The sequence below is a fragment of the Meriones unguiculatus genome, chromosome 9 (assembly GCF_030254825.1).
Source record: "Meriones unguiculatus strain TT.TT164.6M chromosome 9, Bangor_MerUng_6.1, whole genome shotgun sequence".
Lineage (NCBI taxonomy): Eukaryota > Metazoa > Chordata > Mammalia > Rodentia > Muridae > Meriones > Meriones unguiculatus.
In genome coordinates, this window is record NC_083357.1 from 115,609,344 (window position 1) to 115,632,677 (window position 23,334).

At 42.6% G+C, this 23,334-nt stretch overlaps 1 protein-coding gene across 1 annotated transcript in view; it reads right to left on the reverse strand.

Moving 5' to 3' along the window:
- Uggt2 (UDP-glucose glycoprotein glucosyltransferase 2) overlaps positions 1 to 23,334 on the reverse strand; it is a 98,360-nt gene that overhangs the window by 7,828 nt on the left and 67,198 nt on the right. The window contains exons 30-38 of the mRNA XM_021637093.2: positions 22,055 to 22,139; positions 16,839 to 16,921; positions 15,270 to 15,365; positions 14,410 to 14,494; positions 10,456 to 10,638; positions 7,965 to 8,125; positions 6,770 to 6,884; positions 3,830 to 3,946; positions 1,834 to 1,960 (exon numbers count right to left, since the gene is read on the reverse strand). Of these exons, the coding sequence (XP_021492768.1) occupies positions 1,834 to 1,960; positions 3,830 to 3,946; positions 6,770 to 6,884; positions 7,965 to 8,125; positions 10,456 to 10,638; positions 14,410 to 14,494; positions 15,270 to 15,365; positions 16,839 to 16,921; positions 22,055 to 22,139 (1,052 nt within the window). The remainder of the gene's footprint in view (positions 1 to 1,833; positions 1,961 to 3,829; positions 3,947 to 6,769; positions 6,885 to 7,964; positions 8,126 to 10,455; positions 10,639 to 14,409; positions 14,495 to 15,269; positions 15,366 to 16,838; positions 16,922 to 22,054; positions 22,140 to 23,334) is intronic.

Below are 23,334 nucleotides of genomic sequence, written 5' to 3' on the forward strand. Positions count from 1 at the left end.
GGGACGGAGTTATTAATGATTATCTTGATCTAGAAATAAAATCCTATGCTGATATATAAATATCAGTCAAGAGCACCCAGGCAAGCTGCTGAGCTGAGCTGGCTTTCCTGGCGGAGGACTTGGGCAGGCTACCACAGAGAAGCTCAGCAGAAGCCAGCCAGGGAGGCAATGCGTGCAGGGTTATCTGTGCTAAACTCAGGCCCATCTGTTAAACTCCAATTCCTCCACACTGCAGGCAGAAACTGAGGGGCTTCTATTTATTCCAAAATAAAAAGTGCAACTCTGACTAGGTGTGGAGGCTTGTGCTTTATTCCCAGCACTCAGGAGGCAGAGGCAGTAGTAGCTCTGTGTGTTTGAGGCCAGCCTGGTCTACAGAGAGAGTTCCAGGACAGCCAGGGCTACAAACAAACAGACAAACAAACAAACAAACAAACAAACAAACAAACGTTCCAGGACAGCCAGAGCTACAAACAAACAAACAAACAAACAAACAAAAGGTGGATTTTTTTTTCTATGTCAAAGATTTTAATGCTAACATCTTGGGTTTTTGTTAGGCAGTCCTTAAATTTCAAAACTTGAGCTTTGGAATTTTTTCACTTTGTATTCCAGCTGTAGTCCCCTCCCTCATCTCCTCCCAGTCCCACCCTCTCTCCCTCTTCTCCTCGCAAGCCCCTAACCTAGTCCATTGATAGGGGAGGTCCTCCTCCCCTTCCATCTGACCCTAGCTTATCAGGTCTCATCAGGACTGGCAGCATTGTCTTCCTCTGTGGCCTGGCAACGCTGTCCCCACCCTCTCTGGGTAGGTTATCAAACAGCCAGCCACTGAGTTCATGTCAGAGACAGTTCCTATTCCCCCCATTTGGACACTGAGCTGCAGTGGGCTACATCTGTGCAGGGGTTTTAGATTATGTCCATGCACAGTCTTTGGTTAGAGTATCTGTCTCAGAAAAGACCCCTGGGCCCAGACTTTTTGGTTCTGTTGTTCTCCTTGTGGAACTCCAGTCCCTTCCAGGTCTTTCTATCTCTCCCCCTTCTTTCATAAGATTCCCTGCACTCTGCCCAAAGTTTGACTATGTGTTTCAGTATCTGCTGATTTTTATATTTTTAAATAATATTTTATTTTTGAGAAATCCAAAGAATCATTAGATCATACTTTAAAACACATACTCCAAAAAATTGAAAAATATAAAAGGAATGAAATTTTCTCAGTAGATACCACTTGCCAAAGTTAAATCAAGATCAGATAAACAATTTAAATAGACCTGCAAACCCTAATAAAATAGAAGCAGTCATTAAAAGTCTCCCAACCAACAAAAGTCCAGGGTCAGATTCGATAGACTTTCTAGGAAGAGTAAATGCCAATATTCCTCTACTTATTCCACAAAATAGTAACAGAAAGGAAATTGCCAAATTCATTTTATGAGGCCACAGTCATAAAATTCATTTTATGGGTATGCTGATACCCAAAGCATACAAAGAGTCAACAAAGAAAGAGAATTACAGACCAAATCTCCCTTATGAACATAAAAACACTCAAGAACATACTTACAAACTGAATCCAAGATTTCATCAAAAAGATCACCCACCATCATCAATATCCCAGATATTCAGGGATGGCTTAGCATATGAAAATCTATCAATGTAATTCACCATATAAACAAACAGAAAAAAATGCAATCACTTCATGAGATGCCAAAAAAGCCTTTGACGAAATCTATTTTGACCCATTCCTGTCAAAAGTCTTGGAGAGATCAGGGATACAAGGTGCATACCTTAGCCTGAGCTCATTTACACAACACAGGGCCCACATGTCACCACAGGACAATCACTTACTTGCAGTTTTTTTCTTGTTTTCAAGATGATCTAATAATTTTCGTATTTCTGTATCATATTTGACCCATTCTGGAACAATCCTTGCAGCAGCTTCTAGTTTGGGTTCTTTTGTTTTGGGATTATTGCACTAAAATCCAAACAAAATCTGTTAGTAAAACAGAAAAAAACAACAACAGAGACCACACTCTAGGAAAGACGAAGGAGCTCCCTGAGAGCCTTCGTGTGGGGCTCAGCAGATGTAAGGTGACGCGATTATGAAATGCATGGCCACACCATCTACTGGGTGCCCAGACATTCACAGGATTGGAGGACACTGGGGCTGTCCGCCACCCCCGTTCCTTTAGAGTCAAAAGCATCGGAAACAAAGGACTGGAACAACACAAATTTAATTACTGATCACAAGTTTGAGACCTGAGCATACCAGGAAGCTTTCTGACCAAGAACAAAGATGTGGTAGGCACCACATCACTGGAGCCCTACCTCTCACCTGCACAGAACACAGGTCTCAAATAGTCTACCGAGCATAAAAAATAACAGAAAATATGCTCAGTATGTAGCCCGGGGCAACAGCTCTCTTCCCAGTGTCCATCGGGCCTAATGAAGACGACTGCTCTGCTTTACAGTGCAATAACCTAGGCCTTCTGTACAGCACACTGTCTTGTCTGAGTTCTCATAAGCAGGTGTTAGCCACAGAGCACAGGGTAACCACACTACAGCTCACAGACCCAAAGAAGATAAATAACACTCAGAAGGGGAGATGGAACAGACACTGGAAGCAGTTGAGAGAGGGGCCCGAGTACAGCAGGGAGAAATGAGGGTGGAGATCCGACCTGGGCAGAGTGGTGGTGGAAGGAGAGGGTCTGCAGAGAGAAAAGAAACTGTGGGTGGGGTCTTCTCTGGGACAAGCTGGAGACCTACGGCAGGGTAGGTTTCTGGGAGGACATGGGGGTGACTCTAGCTGAGAATCCCTGTAGCAGGGATTGAGGGAATGCCCAACCAATGCCCGGCCCAACCCGAGAGGCACCCCATGGGAGAGAGCCAACCCTTGACACTATTAAGAATACTCTGCTATGCCTGCAAACAAGAGTCAAGCATGGCTGTCTTCTGAGAGGCTCTACCCAGCAGCAGATACTGAGACTTAGCCAAACGTTGGGTGGAACACAGGGAGACTTAATGGAAGAATGGGGAAAGGATAGAAGGGGAGGAACAGGAGCACCACAAGACAAACAGGGCCAACTAACTAGGGCCTAGAAGGGCTTGCAGAGACTGAAGCACCAACCAAGGACCAGGCATGGACTGGACTGGGGCCCCTCCACAGATGTAGCTGATGGACAGCTGGGTCTTCATGCAGGTTCCCGAGCAAGGGGAAGGAGGTGTTGTCTCTGACATGGATCTGTTTCTGATCATTTTCCCCTGGCAGGGCTGCCTCGCCAGGCCACAGGGGACGAGGATGCACTCAGTGCTGATGCGACTTGATGTGCTGGGGTGGGTTGGTAGTAGGGGGGAAAGAAGGGGGTATCGAGGGAAGAGGGAGGGTGGATGGGACCGGAAGGAGAGGAGGGAGGGTGCACGATAGGGACGAAAATCAATCAATCAATAAACAAAACAAACCCCAAATTACACAAATAAATAAAAAGCAGAGTCAGAACACAACAACAACAACAACAGAAAGGAGATGTTTTCTATGCTAGTAGCCTGAATTTTTCTCCTTCTATGTCTATGATTCATAGATGTGATCTTTTCACAGTTCCCCCTAGGTCTCATAGATTCCATTTGTACTTTTCTTTTGAATTTATCTTTGCCATGGTTGTCCTTATATTTTTCTCGTAACAAATCAGCAAACCTGAGGGTAGTCTTGGGGACCTCTGAACACAGCTTTTTACTAATTCATAAAAGACCAAACAGAAGAAATGATGTAACAGTATATGTGTGCAGACATATTTAAATTTGAACATTTAGTGTATGCTTATATGCAAATGAGAACACAGAAACTCACCAGATCAATTGTTTTGGCTCTTTTTTTAGAGTCATCATCACACCAGGTTTCACACCACAGCCAGTCTTGAGGAAGAGACTTAATGGCAACTTGGTAAATCATGTTGTTGGGAAGATCCTACAGAAAAAAAAAGTTAATATACTAGAGACTGTCTGAAGTTGTCATTTAGACTTTAAATATATGATAAAAGTTCAACCAGTCTGGGGCATCTCCACATGGTGGGCTGCTATGCTAATCTTCTGGTGATTTTGTGTCGTATTGCATAGGAACACATGGCTGGCATCAAGGCGGCTAGGGAGGTCTGAAACCATCCCTCTATCCACCCACAGTGTGTGGCTTCATTCTCTCTGCTTCCCCTGAACAGCAGAACCAGGATCAAGTGCTCATGTGGATCTGCCCTTTCTACTTAGTTTTGTTTTTTACATTTAAAACATATTTACTTATGGGTGCTTTGCCTATATGTATGTAAGCACGTTGCATGTGTGCTCAGTACTTGCTGGGGCCGGAAGAGAATACCAGAGCCCTGGACCTCGAGTTCCTGGCAGCTTCAGGCCACTACAGTAGGTTCTGGGAACCGAACCCAGGTCGTCTAGATGAGAAGTGTATGCACTCGACCTCTGAGGCACTTCTCCAGCACCTGCGTCATTATTTATGTTGAACATCAGCATGTTCCCCAGATCCTCAAGCAATTTCCCATCTTTTAGTTGGGAAAGATGTTGCAAGACCAATTTCAGTTTTCTCCATGTTCAAGGCTTCCTACACAAGGACTGCTGGCCCATGGCTTCAGGCATATTTGAAAAAAAGGCCTAATAGTTAAAGGCAGAGACTTAGTGTATACCCCTGAAACATCCATTTATACTCCATTCACAGAGCCCTCCCTAGAAATGGAGCTTTTGAAGCATGCTACCTAAGTCTCTGAGGAGATGAAGCTATTTTGCATTAGATGTCCTATAAGTTATGTAAGACTCATAACTTTAAGGTTCCACTCTCACAGTCCTCCTAACTCTCTTGTAGAAAGCCCTAGCGAACTGTAAGAAAACAAGAAAAGGGAACAAAAATATGCAGACTGAAAAGAAGGGATAAAGCTACTGTTGCTCGCAAGTGAGAGGGCTGTTTATACAGAAAACGCTATAAGCCAATGAGAAACGCCCAGACCAACGCGAAGCTTGGTGTTATGTCCTTCAGAGGAAAGTGAGTACAACCAAGATGATCACGTTCAACAAATCAAGCCAGTCTCAGAAAGACAAGTATCATATATTTTTTCTCACATGGAGTTTTTAGATTTTGCATAGATACATAAAATCATGTATATATAAAACAAAAAAGACAGTGAGTAGACACTCTCTTTTTAGTGAGTATACACACTAAAGATAGAATACATACTAAAGATAGTGTGTATACTATTTATACACAATGGAGTCATAAAGAAAAAATGAAATCCTGCCATTTGTAGTAAAAGTTAGGTGGCAAACACCATGTCAAGTGAGATAAGGTGTAATTAGAAGATGCCTTTTCTTAAATGCAGGAATTAAAGAAATATGAATCTGAAAGTGCAATAGTGACTACTGGAGATCGGGAAGGGAAAAAAGATGGAAAAACATGAGGTGAAAAGAAGGGCAGTTGGATTCAGTCAGTCAGTGCAGGGATACATACATTGCTGAAAATATCACACTGAATGCCATTAATGTAAACAATTAATGTGTTAATAAAAATACTAGTTAAAGTAACAAAACAAAAAATATACAGTAGCCTGCAGCTTCATTTTTGGTGGTCTTCCCTCTTTCTCTGACCTTTCTCATCCCTAGTGATAAGGCCAGCTGGCAGAAACTGACGCTTGCCCACAGCCCACAGCCCACAGCCAGGAGCTGGTCCTGAGAGGTGCAGCAGAGCACCCAGCTATGACTGGTTCGGTTCCTGAGCCACAGAATCAGCCTTTATTGTAGCTACAGGTTTTACAGTAAGTGCTATGTAGCAATAGATAGCCAGTACAAGATTGTTCCTGGGTTTTGTCTGTTGAAAATAAAGCTGTGAATATTCATGTACAGGACTATGGGGAACATGTACATGCAAATAGGTGTGCATTTAACCTCAAAAGAAGTAATTCAAATTCTCATGTTCCTCAGGCACAAATGCCCACTTTCACCACTGGGAATAGCAGCATGAGAAATCTTTGGGGAGCCTCTATATGAAACCCATTCAAATTCTGCTTTCATAGGAACAAATAGTTATCCATTTTACACTGAAAACGCCAACCTTCACTAGGCATTCTGAACCCTCTCTATCATTTTTCTATTTTTATTTCTTCTCCAAAAATTAATCACACAATATATGTATACACAGACACACACATATTGTAACTAAAATGACAGCACTGTGACCTCAGGGAGGCTTTGCTGTTTTCTGCGGGTCCAGGTCTTAGGAGAATATGCGGCACACAGGCTTCCACCACCCACCAGCCAAATGAGTGTGAGCAGTTTAGTAAGTAGAATTAGAAAGGATTTGGGCTGCTCTGTCTTTCTTATTATGTGTCTAGATTATTGTAAATAATTTGGGACAATGGTGAATAATGTAGTGGGATGTGAGGGAAAGGCGCTTGTCGGGGGTCTTCGGGGACACTGCACACAGTTTTGAAGATCAGCACACAGAAGAGATGATGGGAGAGTGCGGCATTCTTGCATGTGGAAGAACCCTGTGTCATGATGAGCATTAGGTAAAGTGACTGAACGAGAGAAGAAAGGATAGGTTTGAGAACGGAAAAGTGAGAATACTGCTAGAATAAAACCATTGCAAGCTTGAAATAAAAAATATGCCTAATTAGAGGTGTTTGCATAAAGGGCAGAAGTTTGAAAAAAAGCGGCAAAGAAACTGTTTGAAGGATGCTGAAACAGTTTATACACCATGTGCATTTATTCATTAAGATTTGTCAGAAGGTGCACTGACCTGATCCAGGTTTGAAAGACTGTTTGGATCTTGGCTGAGAGCTTGGTACTGGCCGCGGAGCCGGTCCCCTGCTGAGATTCTCCGGAACTTCTTGAGGTCCACGACATACAAGGCACTGAAAAAGGACACTCTTCACCGTCTGTGTTGCTACGTGGCTCCCCCCAGAGGCTGTTACCGCAATGCTGTGCTGGGTAGTTTTGTTGTCAACTCCATATAAGCTGGAGTCACTGGGTAAGAGGGAGCAACTGGGAAAATACCTCCATCACACTGGCCTGTGAGCAAGGCTGTAGGCTATTTTCTTATTAATGATGGCTATAGGAAGGCCCAGACCTCTGTGCACGGTGCTGTAACTGGGCAGCTGGTTTTGGAGTGGGCTACAGTGATCGAGCCAGGAAGCAGTGTTGCTGCATTGGCCTCTGCTTCAGTCCATGTCTCCAGTTCCTCTGCTGAGCTCCTGCCCACTTCTCTTTATGAGGGACTGTAAGCAGCAGAATGGAACAAACCTTGACTAGCTTAAGTGCCTGGCACCCGGGCGTATAGCGTGCACCAGCGAAGTGAAGAGGAGTGGCTTGAGTAAGAGCAAGTTCACTCGGCTGCGCTGTCTTTTCAATTGTTGGAATATTTTGGGGCAAAGTGAACAACTTGAGGGACCGTGCGGGACCAGAGTGCGAGCTTTTGGTCATGGTGCTTATTACAGCAGCAGGAAGCAAACTAGGACAGGCTCCTGAGGCCCTAACAAATATTTCTCTCATAAGTTTGAGTCCAGTGTTCTGGTATTTTTGCCGAGTTGGAGGTTTGCTATAACTATGGCAAGACCATATATTTTAGAGTCATCTCACACGTTGTCAAGTGTTCATGAAACCCACAGCCTAAAAACAGTGTCTGCACTTGGCTAACGACGAACCAAAGCTCACTAGCAAAGCTTCGGCAGGCAGGGGCACACTCCCGAACTCCATCATGGGCTTTAACCCTTGGTTCAATTAATTACTAGGCAAGGAAAGCCTGAGCAGGTCACCTACACGCTGACTGCCTTAGTTTCCATAGCTTTCAAGTAGACAGGACAGGATGTTGAGACTGTGAGAAAACTCTTAGAGGTTCATGTACAACAGGGACTTTCACAGACAGCACATAATCAGTGATAGCGTGATAAACAGAGTAAGCAGCCAGGAAACAGTAAGAACATGAGCCGTCCGACCTGATATGGTATTTTCTTTTCACAAGGTGTGACGCCCAGTATCCTGTCTTCCAGAAGCGATAGCCGTCCATTTCCCTGCGGCTGTCACAGAATGGCGTGAACCCATACGGAGCTCCGCCCAGATCCAAGTCTCGGAGTTCCTTTAGGTCGTGTCTGACAATCTAGGCAATGGAAACAGCCTCTCTGCACAGTGCACACTCTAAAACAGCATCAACTCTTTCCTTCTAAGTTTCAAATTATTACCTCAGTGCACATAACTGAAGGTACATTTCCCCCAGATACCGTCATATAACATAACTTACGAGGTTAAGTTTTTCCTTCTTGTTCTGACAGGTTAAACGAAACAGAAACTGTATATTAATTGTGGTCTTACCAGTACAAATTCCTAGCCTTATCATTTATAGATAAACAAGTTTACACAACACACATTTTTGAAAAGCGGCTAACTAATCACAAAAGCACACAGCTCCTAGTTCCCCAGTGTATAAAATAATACTGGAAAATATTAATTTGAATCATAAAAAGTCTTGATTTGAAAAGTAGCTTAAGTGACAATGTTTACATGTTTTAACTTTCCAGTTTAAAAAGAGATTTACTGATTTAGCGTGTCTGACTATGCTGTGTTCGTGTGGCACGTGTGTGCCCTGGCCACAGAGAGCAGAGGGATACCCAGAACTGGAGCTCTGGATTGTGCTCACCTTTTGGGGACAAGCCTGCGTCTTCTGCAGCTTCTGGCCACTAAGCCCTCTCCCTGGCCCTGCACCTGACTTTTCAATTGTCTCAAGCGTACTGAAAAAATACTGGTGTAAATGTTGAGAGGAGGCAAGGGAATTTTGTTTTAAAATCTTACTCTTTTTGAAATCTGTTTTCTTTCTTCTCCACCCATGTGTGTATGCGTGCATGTGTGTGTATCTAGGCTTGTGCATGGCAAGAGCCTTTACCTGCTGAACCATCTCTCTGGCCCAACAAAGAATTTTATTAGGTCAGTATGTATTGGCAGCATTAAAGTTTTTATTATAATAGTTGAAATTAACTTGGCATAAAATAGTAGCATAGGAGAATTAGTTAAGTCCTTTTCTTCCTTATTTCCCTCTCTTTCTTCTGATTCTACTCTCTGTCTTTTCCTCCCTGTTGGATTTTCTTTTTAGGTGTTCTCATATGTGCTTCAGGCTGGCTTTGAACTAATCATCCTCCTGCCTCTATCTTTCTTCCTTTTGTAATTAATAATTATTAAAATGTATTCACTTTGCATCCTGGTCATAGCTATCTATCCTCACCTCCCAGTCCCACCCTCTCCCCTTCCCTCTCCCCTATTCCTCAGAAGAGGGAAGCCCCCTTCTCATCCTAGTCACGTGTCCTCTTGCCCTGTGGGGTGGAAGGACAGTCCCTCCAGGGGGGAAGTAACTGGAAAGTTCTGACTCTATCTTTCAAGTGCTGGACTACAAATAAACGCCACCACACTCAGTGGGTGTAAGCAGATTCTAACATGGAACTTGAAAATAGACGTTTGCAGCTCTACGTATGTGAAGCTGATGGGCTGCTTGGTTCTCAAGTGGGTGCCCTAGCAACTGCAGCAGGAACTGTCTCTGACTTGGACTCTGGCCTCCCGCTGGATCCCATCTCCCTAGCAGGGCTGCCTGCCTTGCCTCAATGAAAAAGGAGACACTTAGTCCTGATGAACCTAATGTGCCGGGGTGGGGTGGTAGCTTGGGGTGGGAGGTGGGGGAAAGGGCATATGGGGAAAGTAGATGGTAGGTGGGATTGGGAGGAGAGAGTGGGTTTGTGATTGGCAATGGGATGTAAAATGAACAAATAAATAAATGAAAAAAGAAAATATACCTTTGTCTTTGATATATAAATTATGCAGTTAGTTTATATACATTGGCACTTAAGTATTAGTGCTATTAGAAATTCTGTATACTTTCAAGTATTTTTTCATGATTACTGATTACAAAGGTACTGAAATGAGGTAAAGGGAAAAGCCAAAACTTCTATGAATGTAGATTTTGCCGTTGAGGTAGCCTTTAGTTTTTTTCCAGCTAAATCTAGAGTCTTTCCTTAGGTGACAGACATATGGAAGCGTGATGATTGTTTCAATGTCAAACGAAGCTGCTGATGGTAAAGCAAGGAGAGAGGCTGTGCAAGACTGCTAACCTTTCCAGCAGGGACAAACAGCTAGTTAAAAACATGTTGATACACTTTATTTTTATAATGAATAATATAGACATGTCTTATTTTTACTTGTGAAGCTTAAAAATGGCTGTTTCAGATGGAAACTCCCTGTTCTAAGCGGACAGTGCTCCTCGCCACACTTTCAAGTCTGCCTGTGACAGTTTGTTTCTAAACTTAAGGTACTTCATGTGTCTAATACAATCATGTCTTGTATAGTTATGAATATATAGTGACAATAAGTGAGCAACATAAATCCTTAAGTTCACATTCAGTTAGAAGCAAAAACAAACTTTATCATAAAAATAATTGCTCTTGTTACCTGGTCAGCATCAACAAATATGACTTTGCCCACTGCCAGTGGGAAAAGGACGTCAAGGAAAAGGATTTTGTAACCCCAAATGATCCGTTGCTTTTCAGTTTGTTGACGAAGCCAACGAGGCCACTTATACTGGACAAGTTCATACTGGAATCCATACTCCTTAGCCATGTGAGGAATTACTTCCTAAGCACATATAACAAAGTGAAACAGTACAGCTCAGAAGAAGGTTCCTACAGATGATTACAAACTGACTAGAAAATGCCTAAATACTACTTTAATAAATTTGTTCCAAAACTGAATGGGAGGGTGCAGAGGAGGAAGAACAGGGGAGCCAGCAAACATAAATTTACTTTTCCTCATTCAATTCTTGTTTGTTGCTAGGTGCTGATAGATCATTTATCTAATTTTTTTAATGCTGGAAATTTAAAGTATTTTAAATATAAAGAATTATTTTTCCTCATTTTATAAAGATCCATTTTATCTTAAATTGTTAAAGTCATTATTTTCATATAAATCACGATGAAAAAATCCAATTATTCAACCATACATCTGAAAAGGACTCACGCAACCTACTGCTGTGTCCTGTGGCTGCTGTAGTGCGCAGCAGCTCCTCCACACGGCTCAGCCTGTGCTCCCAGAAGCCCGCAGGTTAGAGACAGTGGCCACAAGAAGAGAGGAGACTGTGGCTGCTGTAGTGCGCAGCAGCTCCTCCACACGGCTCAGCCTGTGCTCCCAGAAGCCCGCAGTTTAGAGACAGTGGCCACAAGAAGAGAGGAGACTGTGGCTGCTGTAGTGGGCAGCAGCTCCTCCACACGGCTCAGCCTGTGCTCCCAGAAGCCCGCAGTTTAGAGACAGTGGCCACAAGAAGAGAAGAGACTGTAGCGACCTGCGATGACAGCTATGGAAAACGGTGCGGAGCGGTAGACGCGAGAGCCTCATAGTTCCTACCCGAGGGCCTTAGCATGGCTGAGGGGAGGAGGTGCCCCAGGGGTTCAGGAGATGACCCTAGATCGCTGGCATCTGGATGTGGGGTGCTATGTGGAGGGCTGGGAGACGTGTCTTTGGTGGAGGAAGTGCGTCACTAGAGGAGGCTTTGAGGTTTAGAGACCTGTGCCATTTGCAGGTTCTTCTCTGGGCTGCAGCCTGTGGGTCAGCATGTGCGCTCTCCACTTCCTGACCTAGCAGCCCGCCTACTTGCTGCCATGCTTCCCCAGCACTACCGAGGGTCTCTACCACAGCCAGCAAATCACTCCTTCCGTCAGCTGGCCTGGTCATGGTGTCCCCCACAGTGAAAGCAACTAATGAGGCCTGTGACTTTGCTGCTGGAGGGGGTGAGGTCAGCCACTGCAGAGCCAGCGGTTTTAACGTGGCTGCGCCAGAGCTGCATGCGCGGGGCTCTGCACTGTCCTAAGTGTGTTCTCTGCACTAAAGCACTTCCCAAAGAGAAAAAGCAGATTAGGCTGGAAGACACTATTTTGAATAAGTATTACTTTTTTGCCATGAAGTGCTGCAAGGTTTTTTATCCAGAGAACCATTTTTCTAGTTAGTAATGTAATCTGCTAGGACAGTCTTTAGATTGTATCATCTTGGTCTACAGACTTCCCATTCCCATGAAGAATTTTGCTCCTAGGGAATGTTTAAAAGGTAGTAAAAATAGTTAAGATTTTGTCTGTCATTGTGTGTTCATTTTCAGTTCTACTGTCGGTTGCAGACTGAGCACAGAAATGCTGATGGTGAGAGGCAGGCCGTCCACTAAGGCGGTGGGACTGGCCTCTGAGGTTGGAGTGCTTGGGGTCCAACCTCAGCTGTTCACAGTTAGCTGTTACATCGAGAGTTCATAGTTCATATATCGAGGGCCTATGCTAGAAAGTTTGGATCACGTACAATGAAAAGTACAACTTTTGTCACGCTTCCTATGACGTACATAGCCTTCACTCTTGCATTTGTCTCCCAAGCGACCAGAGTCGCACTAGATAGTCTGTGTTGACAGTGACCTTCACAATGAGCAGCACTGGGGGCCACAAAATCAGCCCCAGCTCTGGAGGAGGCTGGGTTTAGCTATGGCAGCCAGCCAGCTGGGCATATGGTTGACCCTAACAAAGACGCTGGGTGCCACAGTGTGCATGCGTATCTTGAATGCTGTACTCTCCTAAGGTCCATGGCTGCTCAGAGCAAGGGCTGTCTGAGAAAGGCCAAGCAGCTGTTCCTCATCGGTCTTCCCCTCCACCCAGTCCTCTGCTCCTGGTTGGTAGCTGACTGTGTTTGCATTTTGTTATGGTAATAAGCTGTGAGAAAACAGCTTTTGTGAGTTGCGTAGGCCCCAGTCAGTTACTAGACTTATGGATAGGTGGTCATGGGTATCTGCAGGCACAGGTGGTCTTAGTTAGCTGTAATAGAATACCAGGACCAAAGGGACTTGAAGAAAAGTTTTTTTGTTTTTTTTTTTTCAATTGATTATTTGGGAATCTCACATCATGCACCCTGACTGCTCACCTCCCATGTCTGCCCCTTCCCCCCACATACAAAACAAAACAAAAGAAAAAAAAAAAGAAAAAGTTATTTTTGTGTTATCCATACACTCACTGGAGCATGGTCAACTTTCTTGTGGCCAGTCCCCTAAGGCAGGATGAATCTTTCTCTACCGGCATCTATGCCAGAAAACATCAACTGAGTTGAGCCTCGAGGCAGCTGAGAAGGGGAGGAGCCAAGTCTCTGTGCCATGGTACTTCCTGCGCCACAGTGGCTTGGGCTGGCGAGGGGACCGAAGGGAGGAGGGTTTTTTGTTTGTTTTGTTTTTTGTTTTTCAAGACTGTTTTTCTGTGTAGCTCTGGCTGTCCTTGAACTTGCTCTGTAGACCAGGCAGACCTTGAACTCAAAGATCCTCTTGCCTCTCCCTCCTGAGTTCTGGGATTAAATGTGTGCACCACCACATCCAGCTGTTGAAAAGTTTGACTGGGCTTATGGCTGCAGAGGGTTAGTGCCCATGAAGGCAAAAGGAAGGCATGACAGCCGGAACAGCTAGAAGACCACGTCTCCACCGCAAACAGGAGGGAGAAAGCACGCTGGGATGACGGAAGGCTGGTGCAGCCTCACCGCCTGGCCCCACACACCTCCTAATCCTTCCCAAATAGTTCCAACTGGGGACCCGGGTTCAAACACATGATCCTATGTGGGCATTCTCATTCAAACCACTACAAAGCATGTTGGTTTTCTTTCCCATGGGATTATGAAGAATACCGAAATGGAGTTAGCAACAGGCTTGGAAACACTAAGGAGGAAGAGCATGGTTGGCCCCTTTTCATTCTCCTCTTCTTATTACTTCTGGTACTAAGAGTAAAAGGTGCCATTTAAGTTTTATGGGATCTGATCACTTTCTGCGGAGAATATAGGGGAAACTGAAAAGACTGCTGCAGGAAAGTGAGGCAGAGTACCCATGACCCTCGCTGGCCGCATTCCGCCTGCTGGGGAGAAGTGCGGAGCGCCCAGAGCGCTCACACTGCAGACCGGCGCACCATGAGACAGAGCGCTCAGCACTGAGTGCTCTTAGGCCGCTCTCTAAGCCATTTTCATTTTTCTTGATAGTACTCATGTTTCTGTCTTTACACAGAAAATATGACAGAATAAAATCCTCTTAATTGAAATTTTTTATGTGTTTTCATCAAATTTAAATTATCATAAAAGCTACTAATCATTCTAGTTCTGAGTTCACTTAAAGGTACACCCTTCTGGTGTTCTTGTCTTTAAACTCCTCTTTAAATAAAAAAAAAAAAAATTACACAGAATTTTTGTAAACTGGATAAAAATAGTAAATATAATTTTAAATTCAAAGTTGTAATTTGGGTAAACACACCGTTTAAAAGCTCACTTTGAAAAGAGAAATGTTTAAAGAGCTTACAATGTTAACAAAACATTTCATGTCAAGCTTCAGTCACACTGAGATAGCAGTGTACTCACTTTGAATGTTGGTGAGAGGTAGTTCTTCAGAAACCAGAACTTCACTGGAGTTTTGGTATTCCGCAGAACAGAGAGCATCATGATCCTGTGTAAAAGAATATGAAACCAAATGTAAGGTGACTTCCTATCTTTCCAAAGCCTTCTAGATGTTTAAAAATAAGAATTAAGTTTTCCACTATGAATCATGTAAAATCAAATGGAAACACTCTCAAACATTATGGTTGTTAAAATAAGAAGGGTGTAAATATTTTATCACAAAGCTGGTGTGAAGTGGCCCTGTCACTGAACTAGCGTCTACTTCTGGCTCTGCCACTCTGTGATAAACATAGGCCTTCAAAACCCAAAGAGAAGGGGCTGGCGCGCCCTGAAAACCCACCCTAAGTTGCTTTAGTCCAGGCCTGTCAGTACAGATGACTCAAGGGCCCTGGAAGCAGACTCCTAACGCAGCAGTGCCATAACTCAGTGCTCGAGGCTTTGTGATCGCTCTCCAGCTCTCCATCAGCTTTCAGAAATATGAATGCTATCCTTCCCCACTGACTTCCTTCTACTCGCAAAGAAAGATATTACTTCGTGGAAAAAGAAAAATTTACACATTTTAAAAATCATCTTGTCACATATAATGCATTTTCTAACCTTAGTGAAAACTACTCTAAATCAGACTAATGAAATGTAAATGTATTTTGAAAATTACATGTAAAAAAGCAGATACTGATGTGACAGGAAGCAAATATAAAGGAGGAAACAGGAAAAACCTTTTTCTTTTTCTTTCTTTTTTTTTTGCAGTTCATCATTACATTTTGTTGAAATCTGAGTTGTGTAAAGGCATAACTTTCTGAGAATATTAGAAAATACTCACTTACCTTAGAAAACGTTCATATAAATGGCCAGAAGCAACTGAAAAAATGTTTAGGATGTCATTTTCCTTTTTCTTATCTTCATGCAGACTTTTTGTGAAGCTTATAATAAAAACACAGGATGGTGGATTCTTAGTACATATTATATTAGAACTGCGTAGATCCAAATGACACACATCAAAATAACAACTATTAAATACACAGTGTCCTGACAATTACGAGCTATTTATAATTAATGTGGTGGAATGTAAGGTTTATGAGTGTCTCTTTAGACACGGAATGCAACTAACCTCCCTCCATCCTCCACGGTAACATGAAGTTTTGTGACTTCCAGGAATGAGGAGTAGCCTGCCACGTCACACCTAGAGTGCTGGAGCGTCAACAGGGCAACAGCACAGGAAGGCAGAGCATGGCGCAGAGCTGCTGGGCCGCGAAGACTCGGGATTAGGTAGAAACGCGAATGTTGCCCCTGAGGCAGCCCCCCCAAATGTTACTGAATGCCGGAAGTGTGCGACAGTGGCCCAGGGGGTTACACACTGGCTTTGCATACACGTGAGACCTGAGCTGGGATGCCACGACACACGTAAAGCAATGGGAGGCTGTCACCCATGTAAAGCAATGGGATTGGTAGTGTGCCCCTGTGGTCCCCGGGCTAGAGACAGAAAGAGGATCCTGGGGACTGGGTGGCCACCGAGTCGGGCAAACAGTGAGCTCTAGTTCAGTAAGAAATCCCGTCTCAACAAATAAGGTGGACAGCAATAGAGGAAGACACTTGTACTGACTGATGTCCGTGTGACACTGATTTTGTATATGATGTATCTAACGTCATACACAAAAGTCACACCTGGCGGGCTGGAGAAACTCCTGCTTTTCTACAGGATGAATTCGGTTCCCAGCACTGACAGTGGCAACTCACAATCACCCCAACTTTAGCTTCATGGATGATGACTCCCTCTTCTGCCCTCTGAGGACACCTGAACACCTGACCATACCACTCGAATGCCACGTCATGCCTAGTCTTGTGTTATTGGATTATACATACATGAACGAACCCTTCGCTTCCCTTTCACGCTCTTGCCCCTCCCTCTTTGTGGTGCTGGAGGTGAAACCCAGGGCGCACTGCTGGGCAAGAACTCTGCTACTGAAATACACCCAACACCTTAAGCTAATGACATGACTCAACAAACACCCTACAACTCCATGTTACAGCATTATATATGTAATGTGTATACATTTACACACACACGTATGTATAAGTATAAATATGTATACACATCCCCACCTTTTGTTTTCAGCTATGCTATCGCTCCAGGTTCTTTCTTAAAATTGTATTAATTCCTTGGCAACTCTGTGCATGTGAACTTTGCGCTCTGACGGTTCTCACCTCTTTTCTTTTCCTCTCACCCACCAGTCTCTTTCCCACCAGCTCCAGATTTTCATGTTAGCAGTTTTGTCTCTTACTGCTCCTAGGAGGGAGGGTCTGTGCTTTATTTTCTTAGATTGTTGCCACCCGAGGCTTTCCTTACTGATCAATCTAGTTATGTCATTAAAATATTTCCAGTTATTGGCAATTACCTTTTAATTGAATCCCACATGCCTCTATTTTCATGTTTATCAGCAAGGATATCTTCTGTAATTTTGCCTGATCTTTTCTTTACCTGGATAGCATGACAAAGAGGAAACTTAGAATTTAATTGATTGATTATAAAGGATTCCACATAAGGCAGACACCTGCAAAAATGTAGGAGGTAGTTAGAGTTAGCAAATGCAGGTTACACACTAGCACGGTGTCTAAGTTAAATCCTGCCTGGTGCTATCCACTGCGGAGAGAAGCCTGCACAAACTGGCGGCGACCGCTAGGCTGGCAGATAATGCGCTTCGGCTTGGGTCCGACACTTGACCAACTCATGACACAACTTGAGAATCGTTTCTCACTCACGTAATTAGACCCTTTTCATTCTTTGTCACTATAGCCCTCCTTCCTCTTCTGAGGAAGTCCTGGTGGTAATATCCTGTCTTCAGTTCTTCTGCCGAGCACATCTGCAGCATACACCCCTTACAACTCTGTTGCAACAACTGGGTCCCTTTCTCCCACACACTGTTGCTGAGAGCACTGACAGTGTCTGTTCCTGTTTCTCTGCCCCCAACTCACATTTTGGTATTTGTAAATACAAGTAACATTTCCGTAGTTAAGTAAAACATTATTATCTCTGCTGCATTCTGCTAATTCTTTCCACAAGGGTATAAAAGCTAGCGACTCTTTTGTTTTAATGTTATTTATTTGTGTGTGAACATGCCCACACACGCGAGCTGGCATGTGTTTTATGTATGCCACGTGCTGCTAGGTGCCCAAGAAGGACAACAGGCATTGGATCCCTTGGCACTGGAGGCCAGGTGTTGCCCCAAGTGGTGTAGGTGCTGAAAACAACAGCGCTTCAGCAAGAGCAAGTGCTTTCAATGGCTCAGCAGTCTCGCCTGCCCCAGGCACCGAATTCTTTTTTTTTTTTTTTACAGTTATTTATTTATTTATTTATTTAACTTTTATTAATTACACTTTATTCATTTTGTATCCCCCCATAAGCCCCTCACTCCACCCCTCCAGGTCCCACTCTCCGCCCCCCTTTCTGCATGCATGCCCCTCCCCAAGTCCACTGGTAGGGGAGGTTCTCCTCTCCTTTCTGATCTTAGTCTATCAGTTCTCATCAGAAGTGGCTGCATTGTCAGGGTTCTAGGTTATCTCCATGAATAGTCCTTGGTTGGAGTATGAGTCTCTGGGAAGTTCCTTGTGTTCAAATTTTCTTGTTCTGTTGCTCTCCTTGTGGAGTTCCTGTCCTCTCCAGCTCTTACTATTTCCCACTTCTTACATAAAATTCCATTCACTCTGCCCAACAGTTGCCCATCAGGCTCAGTATCTGCTTTCATAGTCTGCATGGCAGAGGCTTTCAGAGGCCCTCTGTGGCAGGTTCCTAGGTTGTTTCCTGTTTTCTTCTTCTTCTGATATCCTCTTTGCCTTTCAGGATGGGGATTGAACATTTTAGTTAGGGTCCTCTCTTTTGCTTAGTATGTTTAGATGTACAGATTTTAGTGGGTTTATTCTATGTTGTATGTTTATACGAGTGAGTATATACCGTGTGTGTCTTTTTGCTTCTGGGACAACTCACTCAGGATGATCCTTTCCAAGTCCCACCTTGCAAATTTCATGATTTCCTTATTTTTCATTGCTGAGTAATATTCCATTGTATAGATGTACCACAGTTTCTGCATCCATTCTTCAGTTGAGGGGCATCTGGGCTGTTTCCAGCTTCTGGCTATTACAAATAAAGCTGCTACAAACATGGTTGAGCAAATGTCCTTACTGTGTACTTGAGCCTCTTTTGGATATATGCCTAGGAGTGGTATGGCTGCATCTTGAGGAAGCGCTATTCCTAGTTGTTTGAGAAAGCGCCAGATTGATTTCCAGAGTGGTTGTACAAGTTTACATTCCCACCAGCAATGGAGGAGGGTTTCCCTTTCTCCACACCCTCTCCAGCATGTGTTGTCACTTGAGTGTTTGATCTTGGCCATTCTGATGGGTGTAAGGTGAAATCTCAGAGTTGTTTTGATTTGCATTTCCCGAATGGCTAGTGAGGTTGAGCATTTCTTTAAGTGCTTCTCTGCCATTCGATATTCCTCTACAGAGAATTCTCTGTTTAGCTCTGTTCCCCATTTTTTAAGTGGAATACTTGGTTTGCTGCTTTTCAGCTTCTTTAGTTCTTTATATATACTGGATATGAGTCCTCTGTCAGATAAAGGGTTGGTGAAGATTCTTTCCCAATCTGTAGGCAGTCGCTTTGTTTTGATGACCGTGTCCTTTGCTTTACAGAAGCTTTTCAATTTCATGAGGTCCCATTTATTGATTGTTGCTCTTAGAGCCTGTGCTGTTGGTGTTCTGTTCAGGAAGTTTTCTCCTGTACCAATGAGTTCTAGGGTATTCCCCACTTTTTTTTCTAGCCGATTTAATGTGTCTGGTTTTATGCTGAGGTCTTTGATCCACTAGGACTTCAGTTTTGTGTAGGGTGATAAGTATGGATCTATTTTCATTTTTCTACATGTAGACATCCAGTTGGACCAGCACCATTTGTTGAAGATGTTATCTTTTTTCCATTGTATGGTTTTGGCATCTTTGTCAAAAATCAGGTGTCCATAAGTGTGTGGGTTTATTTCTGGGTCTTCTGTTTGGTTCCACTGATCCAACATTCTGTTTCTATGCCAGTACCATGCAGTTTTTATAACTGTTGCTCTATAGTACAGCTTGAGATCAGGGATGGAGATACCTCCAGAAGATCTTTTATTGTAGAGGACTGTTTTAGCAATTCTTAGTTTCTTGTTATTCCATACGAAGTTGAGAATTTTTCTTTCCAGTTCTGTAAAGAATTGTGTTAGCAATTTGATGGGAATTGCATTAAATCTGTAGATTGCTTTTGGTAAGATGGCCATTTTTACTATGTTAATCCTGCCAAGCCATGAGCATGGGAGATGTTTCCATCTTCTCATATCTTCTTCTAATTCTTTCTTCAGAGACTTGAAATTTTTTTCATACAAGTCTTTGACTTGCTTGGTTAGGGTTACACCAAGGTACTTTATGCCATTTGTGGCTATTGTGAAGGGTGTTGTTTCTCTAATTTCTTTCTCAGCCCTTTTGTCTTTTGTATACAGGAGTGCTACTGATTTTTTTGAGTTAATTTTGTATCAGGCCACTTTGCTGAAGGTGTTTATCAGCTGTAGGAGTTCCCTGGTAGAGTTTTTGGGGTCACTCACATATACTATCATATCATGTGCAAATAGTGATAATTTGACTTCTTCCTTTCCAATTTGTATCCCCTTGATCTCCTTCAACTGTCTTATTGCTCTAGCAAGGACTTCCAACACTATGTTGAAGAGATATTGGGAGAGTGGGCAGCCTTGTCTTGTCCCTGATTTCAGTGGGATTGTTTTAAGTTTCTCTCCGTTCAGTTTGATGTTGGCTATAGGCTTGCTGTATATCGCCTTTACTATGTTTAGACATGTGCCTTGTATCCCTGATCTCTCCAATACTTTAAACATGAATGGATGTTGGATTTTGTTGAAGGCTTTTTCAGCATCTAGGGAGATTATCATGTGGTTTTTTTCTTTCAGTTTGTTAATATGGTGGATCACATTGATGGATTTCCATATATTGAACCACCCCTGCATACCTGGGATGAAGCCTACTTGGTCATAGTGGATAATATCTTTGATGTGTTCTTGTATTCGGTTTGCGAGTATTTTGTTAAGTATTTTTGCATCAATGTTCATAAGGGAGATTGGCCTGAAATTCTCTTTCTTTGTTGAGTCTTTGTGAGGTTTAGGTACCAAGGTGACTGTGGCTTCATAGAATGAGCCTGGTAATGTTCCTTCTGTTTCTATTTTGTGGAATAGTTTGAAAAGAATTGGAGTTAGCTCTTCTTTCAGGCACCGAATTCTTAACCTTAAACTGATGCTCAACTGTTCCTGATGCATGTGATATACACCTGTCTAGCACAAGTATCCACATATCTCTGGATTCCTTGGTGATATCAATTTGGGCTGATTAGAGATAATTTATTATGCTTTATCCTTCTAAGAAAATATTTTATGTGGGTTTTGCATTTTAATTGGTATTAAATTAAATGTAATTTAATAAAATGACAATCCAAGTGGTGCAGGATGTGCAGTGCTTCTGGGTGAGCAGCAGAGCTTCCTCGTCAGGAGGACTTTGTGCCTGCTTCCTTCTCACTGAGCTCATGGTCCTGTCTTTCCTCTTCTCCATCATTCTCAGGCTTCAGCTCTTGGTCCCATCTTTCCTCTTCTCCATAACTCCATAACTCAAGCTTTAGCTCTTGGTCCAGGTTTCACCTCTTTTAGCCACGATTTTGCTAGCTTTAACCAGGAACATTCATTCAAAAGAGAAACTATGTCCACCATTGTTAAAACAACAACAACAACAAAACAACTCCTTTTCTTTTTCCCTCCCTCTCTTCACCTGCCTCCTTCCTCCCTTCCTTCACTCTATCTCCCTTTCTCCTCTCCCTCCTCTTCTGAAGCACAGAACAATGTTATTAGAGTTTAGTATAAAACCCTCAGGAGAATGGGGTGTGATGCCCCTGTCCTCTGCCCTCTGCAGGCATTTGTACTCACATTCACACGGCCTCATCATAAAACAGACACATACAATTAAAAATAGTAAATATTAAAAAAGTTTTCATTAGAATTCTTTCTAATAGAAAAAAAAAAGACATAAGAAGGTTGTGAATTGGTTAGGGAGGGAGAGAAAGCACAAGAGAAAGCGGCAGGAGGATCTCTTTTGAGGTCAGCCTGGTCATACAGAAAATTCTGGACCAGCCAGAGCTACATAGTAAGACCTGGTCTCAAAAAACAAATCAAAACAAAACAAAAACACCTAGCAAGAGCAACAAAATGCCTATTCTCTCTGTCTAAGGGACAAATGTTGCCTTTTCTTTTCAGACCAACTTTTCATCCTGTGTCCCTGGCTCATATCCAGAGGCTGCTGGACAGCTTTAGCTTCACCTGGTTACAGAGAGTAAATACTCTGATATCACAAAACCCAAAACCAAAACAAAACAACCCCCCCAATCCTTCTGTCTTCAAGCTCCACTTTCATAACCTTAAATTTTCCTTCTTTTCACTAGTTACAATACAACATTTTAGAAAGCAAATTTTTAGTTGATATAAAAATAAAATTAAGTGGAAAAATGGCACTTACTAATATCTATGAAAGATTCAGCCTCACATACCTGTACTTTCAGTATCTTGCTCTTGAAACTGTTTAACACAACAATGACATCGCCTGTGTCGGTCTCAGAGTCGGTTCCTTCATGCCTAAAGGAAGAATACAAATGTCCACAATTCACTCAAAAAGACTCTAATTTTGATGATATAAATAATTTCTTTACAATAAATTGTTTGTGTCATATGTTCAACTTATATATACCAAAATATTATAATTCTTTAATTAAGCCTATTTTACTATAAATTAAAATTATATGAAGGTATTTATTAAATTTAATATTCTAATTACTCATGAAGCTTATATTCTTGCTTATCTTTGCTACTGTATGACAAGGCTTTGACAAAACTCATATCTTTTATTTGACATGCTGCAATGATAATTAAAACGAGAGACAGTTTTGAGACCTAAAAGTTTTCAATTTCAGAGGAATTCTACTGTCAAAACTTTTCAGTATCACCAGCATTTTCAAATACCCCAAAGTGAAAGGCATTATTAAACTCAGTAATTCAAAGTATATCTGTGAAGTCCATTTGTATCACTTCAATTTTATCTTACATTATATATAACACCACTCACTCCTTAGATTTCAAAATTATTGAATAAGCACGGTAACTGAACTTAATTTTAGATATTACTCTCCCTATGTACTAGTATTCTTTCTGCCTTCTCTTCTGCTGTATTACCTGAGCCTTGGATGAGATAGCATAAACATCTTACTAAACTTTTTTTTTTTTTTTTGTGGTGGTGGCTGTTCCCTAGCTAGATTTTGCTGAAGAAACAAATACATTTTCTTGGGAGCTAGAACTTGAAGGGGAAATGTGCTAATGTTTTACTAGAATTTTTATTTATTTATTTTTTTTGACAATCACAACCACTGAGACATGAGGTTTTGCAGAAAACCTTACAGTTTACTTGCTTTGCTTTCTAGGCTACGAAAGCCAACTGGTGTTTATCATGGCAGTAGCAGCTTCTTGTTTTCTTACTTTGAAATCATGGAAACATAGTAGCTCTTTTTCTGTCAGGTTCTCAGTTTTCTATGTGCCAATCCTGGGAGCCAGCTCTTCAACCCTTCTTAGTAGAGTCTGAATTTATAGGGACTGGTCATCTTCTAGTAGTCACTTGAGTTTGCCTCACAGTGGGGCCAACACAAAGACTGAGTACACTGGATAGACCTAGATGCTGGGGTTGTGAGACCTGACAAGGCCTACAGGCTTAGTTTCTGGGTACAGTTTAAAGTCTATTGCTATGAGGGCCTTCCCAGGTGCTAGGTTTGCGAGGGTAGGC